Raw genomic sequence first — 9,666 nt, 5'->3', positions numbered from 1 at the left:
CAGAATTGGATGTGACAAATTGAAGTCATGTCACCAAGCTTCACAGACTAAAGGATGTATTTGCAAGTTCAATCATGCTTATCTTAGCATTCCACACAAATGTCTCTTAAAACTGGGAAAGATGATTAATTGAGGACATAGCATCAGCACAATACATTAGAATGAATGCCAATAAGATTCATGCCCTATATACCACCTGGCCATGAGAGGCATGACAACATGTATGTACTTCTCAAATAAATACAGGTCCATCTGTTTAACTTCTTGATCACTTAAGTGGTACTAACAAGCTATGCAGGCATAGCAGCCATCAGAGCATCCACCGGCGCGGCTGGCGATGATGCAGACGATGGCGTATTATCATCGTCCCCGAAGATATCCAGAAACCCAGCCACCCTCGCCTTATTACCCGCCTTCTTGGTAACGTAGTCCCGCAAACCGGATTTTAAACTCGGCTGCTTGTCCACCAGTTCGCGCAGTTGTTCTTTGGGTAGCTGGAGTAGCGCGCCAAAACTAGCCGGAGCGATCACTTTAGCGCAACGAATGAAACCTTCCCACAGGTGGGGATTTTGCCAGATTTTTTTCGTGATTAACCGGGATAAGAGTGTTGTCGAGACGAACGGAACGAGCGATTTATATGTCGTTACAGCCTGGATGACCTATTTGTCAACTCGGGGTGAGCCCATCATTCGTCGCCCTCTACTTATGCAACAACACGCACCGTCCGTAGGAACAATACTGGAAGAACTGGCTCGTCAACAATTTGCTGCATCACCACAGCAAGGATCTCGGAACGGAAAACATCCGTCATAGAAAAACAAATCCCGATGGCTTATTTCGATTACCCCATGGCATTAGTACCCACGAAGAAAACCAAAGAATGGAACCACCAAGACATACCTTCGATGGCGCTCTTCAACCCGATCTCTTTCTCGGCCTCATGCAGAAGCACCATCAATTCAGCGGGCGTAAGCAACTCACTCTGTCGTACACGCGGCAAATTTGATGTCACGCTTCCAAACGTTTGCGGAGGTGTCGTCACGATCGAGCTGAATACCGACCGAACCAAGTTCTTCGGCTCCGGTTGTCCATTGAGGATAGAGACGATACGGGGGAGGTGCCGCATGATGTCCACCTTGTCCATCTCTGCGATGATCGGTATCAGGAAACGTGCGTCGAGATCGCGCTCCGAAATGAGACCCTTGACCAGCGCAACCAGCTGTACACTCGGTCGCCCGTGTTCCGTGAAGATCGTCAACACTCGAAGAGCCAACGATTCAGAACCAGGCGGGCACGTCCGCATGAGTGTCAGGAGCTTCCCGTTGTTCGAGCCCAACGACTTGATCAGTGCCGTTATGAGATCTTGTATGGCCTCCTGTACAGTGATGTCCATTTGGCTGTACGATACAAAGATCCTGGACGCAAAAAAAAGCATGAGCTTACACCATAAAACTGGGCGAATGACACATACTCATCCAAGAACTCGGGAATTTTGACAGATAAGGCAAAGAGGAGCTCGACGTGTTGAAGTACATGCGACTTCTCTGCCGGAAGCTGTATTTCGTCGATAAGGTATGGCGTCTGGATAAGCTCCTCCGGTGGAAGTTGTCCATCTTCCATATTATCATCTTCATGCCTCACCATTCGCTTGACCATTAGTGCCTTTGCTTTCTTGAGACGGACGTTTTTGCAAGCGCCGTAGGATTTGCAAGGCAAAGTCACGAATCATACTATGCAGGGGCTCTACGCCTGGGACCCATCGTCTTACCGTATTAATAGCCGCACGCCGTGTAACCGAATCCGGATGAGTCGTCAAGTCCAATAGCACGCGCAACGCCTCCGCTCGTAACGATGGCCGCTCCAAAACCAAGTCTCGAAGCGTCGTGAAGCCCACGTGCATCCTGCTAAGTCAATCAATGATCCGATTTAATGATGAGGCAATAAAGGACCAACTTTTCTGCCTCGACGGAAAGGTCACGGAGCATGTCCAATACGTCCGAAGGTACGTCTGGCAAGTCCAACAAAAACCTCGAGAACGCTTTGTCTCTACTGTCGGGTTTTCCATCAGCCTTGCTCTCCAGAATGGTCTGATATGTAGAAACGATTTGGTTTAGCCACGACTCGTAGTTCGGCCGCTGAGCAGTAGTGAGCTGAGGAGTTGCAGATAAAGTTACACGTTGAACGTACCCAATTGGGGTCAGCAGCACTTCGTATGCGGTCGTTATACCACTCTTCATTCATCCAAGTAATCGCCAAGCGTAACCTGTTATGCAATATTCATGGCTGTCATCGCAGAGGGAGGGGGGAACTGTCGAAACGAACCTAGAAGGAAAATCGCTCATGATGTATTCGCAAAGGGTCTGCCGGAGCGCATCTTGCCGCGAGCACAGCGCCGTTAGTTGAGCGTCCGCCGCATCGCTCGATTCGGCATCGTCTTTTGGTGATTCAGATGCTCCGGGAAGTATAACCGCCCGAGTGATCATGCGGACGATGAGCAACATCCACATGTCGTTTGCGGTCTGACTACTGCCCATGGAAGTCGTACGTCGCAGGTCCTCTGCACCATCCCATATTCGAGTTACAGCGCCCCGCATGAGAGCGACTCGTTCATCCGCGGAGAGGTCTTTAGGTGACGGGAGCTTGAAATCCAACAGGTCAAAGGGTAAGTCGTCAGGAATATCCACTGGTATCATTTCCTCGTAGGCGGCAGCCTCTTCACCGGAAAGCTAGAGAATGAACGGTGAGTCAGATGATTCCGACCACAGTTGGAACGAAAAGACCAACCTCCAGGTTCAATTTGTCTGGTTCATACTCCATTTCTTCTTCATCGATATCCATTTTCAATGGGTCGACAACTTCCTCCTTGACAGCTTCAACACCTGCGAGCGTTCCGCCAACTGGGGTTCCTTCGATACGAGCAACAGAGTCTGGTGGCTGAGGGGGCTTAGTTGGCGGCACGGATGGTAATCCTCTACTTTGTCGATATGATTGAACCAAATTCATTAATGCAGGCTCCGAGAACGCTTGCAGATTAGCAACAATGAGATCCGTTACGAGTCCGATCGGGAGCGTAGTAAAGTCGAACGCAGCAAGGAATGCCGCAGAGTTCGCCGCGGCATTGTCGACTTCAGCTTTTAGACGTTTTGGATCTGCTTGTTCTTCTGGAGGAATGGAGGAAGGTGGGCGTTTGCGTGTTGCCTCGGTCGCTGCAGCTGCGACAGCTGCCTTTCGTGCTTTCTCTTCGGCGGAAGCACGTTCCATGCGTTGAGCCTGTATGGCGAGAGCTTCGTTAATCTGGGCACCGAAGGCCGAACCATGAGGACCTCTACAAAAAGAGCTCAATGGATAACCCGAGATATGTTTCGTGACCCTTAGGCTTACCTGGATATGTGTACAAGCAATATTCGAATGCTCTTCTCCACGCTCTTGATCGCAGACACCGGTAAACCGGCAAGGGAAACTGGCGTCCACGAAATCAGAGACGACACGATCAAGTGCACCAACGAAGGACGTTGCTTGATGAGAGTGCTCCAGCTATTGACGATGGCGGTGAGGATGTTAGGTTCCCTGTAGAATGGATCCGTGTGATCATCATGATGAGAGACCTCGTCGTTCGAGGGAAGCAGTCGAGTTCGGGAAAGCTCACTGGCTAGTGTACAACATCGTGATCACGTTCTCCAACAATTTCATCCCCTCTGCCTCCAAAGCAGACGCAGACAAGAAAGGGTGGTCCACGGGGACGTTGGCGATGTTGGGATCGTTCTTATTTTGAAGCTGCTCAACTTGCATTAATAACTGGCGCCAATCGCGGGAGGAAAAAAAAAAAAAAATAGGGGGCGTACCCTCGGATCAGAGATACCACGGGATTGCAAGAGGATCACTTTCTGCACGAATTTGATGGCAGATAGTTTAACGCCATTGTTAGCTGTAGGCGACCGGACGAAATCCAGGATCCTAGTTTTACACTGGGTCAACAAATCCCATTGCTGTCGTTGTGTGCGATTGGAGCATCTGACAAATAACAAGACAAGAACAAAGAGACTGAGTGGGTGCCAATGCGGTCTGTGGAAATTCTCTTACAGGGTACGGAAGAGGAGCGCATATGCAGGTCGTGAGACACTGAATGACGACCTTGACGGTTCGAACGGAGGGGTCATTCAACAAATTCGCCAAGATGTCGATAGACTGAGACGCGACTAAAGACGAAGAGAAGAGGGGGGGGATAAAATAAAATAAACAGAAAACGTTTGATTTGAGAACATCAAAAGAAGAAGATACTACGAAGAAGTACTAACGTTGCGTGCGGACTTCGAGAGAGAGACTAGACCGACATATGGCAAAGTGGAGGAGGTCCAACACCCATCTCTTGAGTAGGGATTCGCCCGCGCCCGACACGGTTCTGATGAGGGTCGTGCAGAGGATGGGTATGGGACTGGGGTGGGCCTCGAGCGATTCACGTAACGCGGCGAGCAATTCAGCCTGTTCTTTCGAGTCTGCTGGGACAGCTAACGCCGCTGAGAGCGCTTGCAGGGGGTCAAGTGGGTTCCCCGCCATGTCTCTTTTTTTTTTCTTTGGTTAATAACTGATCACCAGTTAGGGCTCTCGTCGTCGCTGTGCTCCCGGGGTTACACTTATTAGTAGTAAGTAGGATAGCAGCAACGCCAGCCCGGTAGTGCTCCCAGCGACCGACCGAATAGGCTCAATAACCAGAGAGACAGTCGGAGTTTGAATTCACTGCCGGTCTCAAGTACTCACACAATGGTGCGTGCACACGAAGACAGCCGTCCAGCTAGTTCTACATTGATGACGACGACGACGACGACAGGCAGCGCACCCTTCTCAGGGAATACAGACACTATTAGAGGCAGAGAAAGAAGCAGCCAAGATCGTACAACAAGCACGCCAATGTGAGCGCACTCCCTCCTCCATAACAGCTGACTGAAGGCTCCCCCCCCAAGACCGCGTTCAGAGATTGAAGGATGGACGTTCAGAAGCGACTAGAGAGATCGAAGTGTACAGACGGGCAAAAGAAGACGAGTTCAAGGCATTTGAGGCATCGGTGAGTCTGCTCTACATAATCTCATCATATATGTACATACTACATATATCCAATCACTCATTATTTCTCTTTCGCGCGCGTCGAAAACAAAGTATGCTGGCAGCATCTCCAATGCCGAAGTCGCCGTCGAGAAAGAGACCGATGTCAAACTCCAGTCGATCACAGAAACGTTCGAAGCTCAGAAGGACCAGGTCCTGCGAAAGCTCCTCGATCGCGTCGTCCTCATCAAACCAGAGCTACATCGGAATCTCAAGAAGGGCTCACTGAGAGGACCGGAGGAACAGTAGTGCAATGACAGTCGACCCGTGTACGCACGCGCACACACTCGCCAGGACGGATTATAGGTACTATATTACATCTTGCTTTTGACTGCGATACGATGACAAAGCGAATGCATGACAAACTCCTGCTATGTAAAATGCGACCTCACCTCGTATATGTCTGTCGCCATGATTACAGGTGAGTAGGTACCCCGAAACAATAAATACGACAGGGAACGACGAGACAAAGTTAGTAATCCTCCATGAGCGCCGTTGACGTAGTAGAAAAGGGCGAATGCGAGGAGGAATGACCGAAAAATTAACCAAACTGATATATCCCTAACCCTGTCTGGTCACCGTCGACTCGTGTGCCAACCACTGTAAACCAACAGGCATGCCACTCGAAGACGGCAATCCAGACATCGTCCCACCCCTGGGTAACATCCCCGAATCTGTCTTTGATTGTGCAGGTTGCGACTGCGCCGCCATCATCGGTGGTGATGGCGAGTGCGTTGCGGGTGCTTGTAAATGTGGCGATCGCCCTGAATCTCTCCCACCTGTAGATCGGCATGGTGGTGCGAGCTGTTGAACGCCTCCTCCTGGTGGTGACCACACGGAAGGCGACGATGCCGAAGGAGGCCCTGCACCAGGCACCTCCGTTGCAGTTCCAGGACTAGGGTGCGACCACTCCAACAACCCACTCGCTTTCAACGATGGCAACGAGTGCTGAGCCTGCTGCGAGTTCGCCGTAGTTGTTGGGCCTTGCTGTAGTTGTGCTCGTGTGTTTGTCGACTGGACTGGCGGCGGTGCTACCACAGATACTGGTCCACGGGTAGGCGTGCACACAGAGGGCGACCCGCACCCAGTCTGTGTCAACGCAGGATCAATATTCCCATCATGGCCAGCTCTCACCGCCGCAGCATCCTTCTCCCTCGGATCAGCCCTGCCATCAACCAGGTGAGAAGATGACGACTGGGGTAAACTCTGTGCGAGGCACAGGGGTTGCGAATGGAACCGTGGATCGAGCGCCGTCCGGGGTTGGAGAGGGGGGTATCCAAGTTGGACAGGCACCGCCGGTGAGGTGACCATTTCAGGGCCCGGTGGTGGCGGCTGCCGCGGAATGATGACCGGATTCGGTCCAGGGGGTCCAAGAGCAGGCATGGCCCCAGTCGATGGCGGCACCGCCACTGGCGACTGGCGATTACGGGGGGCGCCGGTGAGTGATGACGATGGCACAGGGGGTGGTGCGGCGTGTGAGGCTAAGAACAGTGGCGCTTGTCTGGGATCTCCCGAAGACGAACAGAGCTCATGGATGCGCACGCCCCATATCTCCTCGAACTCACTGGACCATTTGAGCAATCCCGGACTTCGATCATCTGTGTACTTGAAAAGGGGCTATGGCCATACACATCAGCCTTCCTTGTACCCGGTCGAAAAACGACCGCCACTTACCCAAAGGATGATACCCACTGTAGTAGCGAGTCTCACGTCAGTTCATGCGCCACATGCACGTGCAAATTAGCAGCATGCTCAACTTACAAAGAATGCTCAGCTTGACTTTCTCACCCCACACGTCCATAATTTTATGTAACTTCTCTTGGGCCCCTGAGATATCGTGCGGCATTGCTGTACGACAGCGCTGCCTAGCCTGATAAATGGAGACACGAACAGTCCGACATTAACACCCACGCATCCACACACGCACACGCGCACGGGGCCCGGACGTACCCAATTTAACGCAAGAACACACGAATTATGAAACGCGTGCATGGCGGCAAAACACCAGGCACCCATGTTAAAGCCAGTATCGTAGATGTTCATTTGGACAAGTAAATTTTCGTCTGTAAAACGAAGGTGGTCGGGAAGAGCCTCGGCCCAAGCCTAAGTGGCATCGATAAAAGGAAAGGCGTCAGCGCATACGGCATGCCCACTAGATTATGAATTTATCGATCGCCCTTCGTTCGGCCGCCCGCACTTGGGCATTCCAAGCGAAGTCCAACCAGGAAAGAAGGATTAGGTACTTACCATCACTTGTTGCTCGAGTTCTAGCAATTTTGGCCTAGGATGCTTCCCATTCTCACGATCTGCCCAGCAAGTCCGGTGAATAAAAATCGTAGTGGGGCAGTGACAAACCCTGACAGTGAGAGAACGCGGATATAGATAGTGGACCGGAACTTACTATTAAATTCATCCAACGTCCTCTCTATCTGTGCGTGTAAGGAAACGATCCGGATGACTTGACCTATCTCGGACAAGACCGTGCACGGGATAGGACGCGTCATATACTCTGAGGGAAGACGTGTCATTAGCCGAGATACCACGTATTAGCGAGGGACGAATACCTGGTATCGCGGTATGCGGAGATAACTCGAAGCAGGTCTCATCCATGGGAAGACGGAGGCTGAGCTGGGACTCTGTGGCGAGGATATTACGTTTGTATAGTACGGACGCCACACAGTCTGATATGTATATGAGCCAGAAAACCCGACGGGCGCATTCACGTTCGATAGAAGCATTAATGAATTCTGCTGAAGGGAAGGGCGTAAGCACGGTGTGATCGCGGTCGAAAATTCCCAGCCTCGTCACGATGCTGAGGGCGTGTTCTGTTGAGAAAATCGGACCAAGTTAGTAAGGTAACTAGTCATCTTTGGAGTGGCAGGACACGGACGATGATATTGAGCTGCCCACAGAGACTTGCTCATTCTGTCGTGAAGCTGCAATAGGCATAGAGCTTGCGCCGTGGCGAGATTGTGTTCGCAGGTGAGATTCCGGTTCTCGTCGAACATGAGGGCAGCGGCTTCCTGGGCGAAATGTTCACCCGCATTTCGACCGGGGGAAGTTCTTAAACAGGGTTGCTTGGATAGAGAAGCACCGACAGCGCAAACTGCGAGAAGGAGGTGGGGGGGCACAGCCTGACGGCTGAGATCGGCAAGAAAGGTGGGTTGGTGTATGATCATACGATGAGGTTGGCGATAGGTAAAGAAAACTGGAGGGGATGCGAGTATCAGAGGCGGGGGAAAGTAAGCGATGTCGTGTGATGCTACGTACGATGGACGAGTTCCCGAGTTAAAGCAGGGTCGCGTTCGAGAGGTCTATCTGATACAGGGAGTACCGGGGGAGCGAAGGATTTTGGGAGCGCCCCTGAGGCAGACGCCAAGTCAGAGCGGAACCGCTTACGAGCGGACGCTGATCTGTCGTCTTCCGCCGGAGACAGGTCTGCGCCGGGATGGGGGAGGAGACTGCCATATGGTGGCGAGCCATCTTGGGAGGGGTACGCGACGATGCGGACGTTGACAGAGGTTTCTGGGCGGGGTCTGGGAGCAGGAACAGGTTTCCCCGATGCATCTGTGTACGTGCATTTTTTGGATGCGAAATAGCTGGCAGCAAGGGACTGTGTGTGATGGGGCGTGCGGGAAAGCGAAACCGACATTCACGTACCAGTTGCTGCAGGGCGCTTCAAGTTTAGAGCGGTCGTCAGGGATGGAGTTGACAGCGTGCCAAGACGAGAGAAATCAGAGAGGGGACGAACCTGTACCATCACAGCGTCGTTTACTCTTATGACAGGCATCACATGCCTTTTCGAGGGCGTTGTTACGGGACGATGGCATCGGGAACGAGCGAGGAGACACATACCTTTGCCAGTCGCTTACGCTTTGGGCCCTTCATGAAGGCAACGCTATCGGCTGGGTGTGGCATGTGAGGGTCTGGGTGGGAGAGTGAAGTGGGGGGCAGGAGGGCATCGGGGGAGCGGGCAAGGTTGTCCATGGCTAGAGAGGCATAACCCGGATGGGATGGGGGTGGGATGAGACGGTGGAGGATGCTGGCAACGCTAAAGTATATAAAGACAAGACGGCGGTTACCGACGTCCCACAGTTGACGTTGTCGGGGTGAGAAACTCGGTCGCCAAGCCAGACACCGACGCTGGCGAGGAGCAGAGACGAGAGACGAGAGCAGGATCAGTCCTGGTCCAGGCTATTTACCCGTTTAGCCCCAGGCCAGCCAAGCCACAGCCATGCATCACACGCAGATCTCTTTTCATCCCCGCCGGCAGTCCACCCACATATTCCCACCCGTCTTCGGCCCGGTGGCTTTCTTCTTCCTTCCCTGCGGCACAAAATATACATTATTTATTATTTTATTGCCTCCTCCTTCTCCTCCGCAGTGTGTCCATCATGGGAGGGTCCACGCTTGACGGGCGGCGCCACTCCTAGCCACCCGCGTGGCCTGCACCTGCCGCAGCCAGCCTCCTGAATTAATATTTGCCGACGGTAACTTGCGGTATGCAACACGCTAATAATCACAACTCGGATGCATTAATGCCGCCGGGACATGTCCATATATGGCATA

At 52.3% G+C, this 9,666-nt stretch overlaps 3 protein-coding genes across 3 annotated transcripts; 1 reads left to right on the top strand and 2 right to left on the bottom strand.

Annotated features, from left to right (window-relative positions):
* Positions 1-272: 272 nt before the first annotated feature.
* F5J12DRAFT_907386 (Symplekin tight junction protein C terminal-domain-containing protein) lies at positions 273-4,554 on the bottom strand (the record flags this gene model as incomplete). Its single annotated transcript, XM_051748929.1, has 15 exons — positions 273-290; positions 324-659; positions 722-831; positions 901-1,415; positions 1,472-1,613; positions 1,642-1,901; positions 1,954-2,135; positions 2,188-2,263; positions 2,323-2,726; positions 2,785-3,325; positions 3,382-3,567; positions 3,647-3,774; positions 3,843-4,011; positions 4,121-4,196; positions 4,296-4,554. The coding sequence occupies 15 exons, from the start codon at positions 4,552-4,554 to the stop codon at positions 273-275; spliced, it is 3,402 nt and encodes a 1,133-aa protein (XP_051595728.1).
* A 179-nt stretch (positions 4,555-4,733) lies between these two features.
* On the top strand, positions 4,734-5,478 carry F5J12DRAFT_859648 (V-type ATPase). Its single transcript, XM_051746817.1, has 4 exons — positions 4,734-4,761; positions 4,826-4,907; positions 4,959-5,059; positions 5,152-5,478. The coding sequence occupies exons 1-4, from the start codon at positions 4,759-4,761 to the stop codon at positions 5,344-5,346; spliced, it is 381 nt and encodes a 126-aa protein (XP_051595727.1). The 5' UTR covers positions 4,734-4,758; the 3' UTR covers positions 5,347-5,478.
* On the bottom strand, positions 5,479-9,264 carry F5J12DRAFT_859640 (fungal-specific transcription factor domain-containing protein). The gene is given in 13 exon segments (XM_051746816.1): positions 5,479-6,714; positions 6,772-6,788; positions 6,859-6,967; positions 7,048-7,200; positions 7,345-7,403; positions 7,499-7,606; positions 7,662-7,922; positions 7,988-8,305; positions 8,368-8,696; positions 8,758-8,773; positions 8,849-8,894; positions 8,953-9,139; positions 9,153-9,264. The coding sequence occupies 12 exon segments, from the start codon at positions 9,082-9,084 to the stop codon at positions 5,659-5,661; spliced, it is 2,604 nt and encodes an 867-aa protein (XP_051595726.1). The 5' UTR covers positions 9,085-9,139; positions 9,153-9,264; the 3' UTR covers positions 5,479-5,658.
* Positions 9,265-9,666: the final 402 nt, after the last annotated feature.

Source organism: Pisolithus orientalis (genome assembly GCF_024613125.1).
Source record: "Pisolithus orientalis strain OTSU chromosome Unknown F5J12scaffold_49, whole genome shotgun sequence".
In the NCBI taxonomy this organism is placed as follows: Eukaryota; Fungi; Basidiomycota; class Agaricomycetes; order Boletales; family Pisolithaceae; genus Pisolithus; species Pisolithus orientalis.
Note: the sequence above shows the minus strand (reverse complement) of the source record. Positions and strands in the feature narration are given on the sequence as shown.

Coding starts and splice junctions, on each gene's coding strand:
- F5J12DRAFT_859648 (XM_051746817.1), top strand. Junction 4,908..4,958: donor CGTACAACAAGCACGCCAAT/GTGAGCGCACTC, acceptor TCCCCCCCCAAG/ACCGCGTTCAGAGATTGAAG. Junction 5,060..5,151: donor TCAAGGCATTTGAGGCATCG/GTGAGTCTGCTC, acceptor TCGAAAACAAAG/TATGCTGGCAGCATCTCCAA.
- F5J12DRAFT_859640 (XM_051746816.1), bottom strand. CDS start 9,084: ATGGACAACCTTGCCCGCTCCCCCGATGCCCTCCTGCCCCCCACTTCA. Junction 8,306..8,367: donor AACTCGGGAACTCGTCCATC/GTACGTAGCATC, acceptor CATCCCCTCCAG/TTTTCTTTACCTATCGCCAA. Junction 7,201..7,344: donor AACTCGAGCAACAAGTGATG/GTAAGTACCTAA, acceptor GATGCCACTTAG/GCTTGGGCCGAGGCTCTTCC.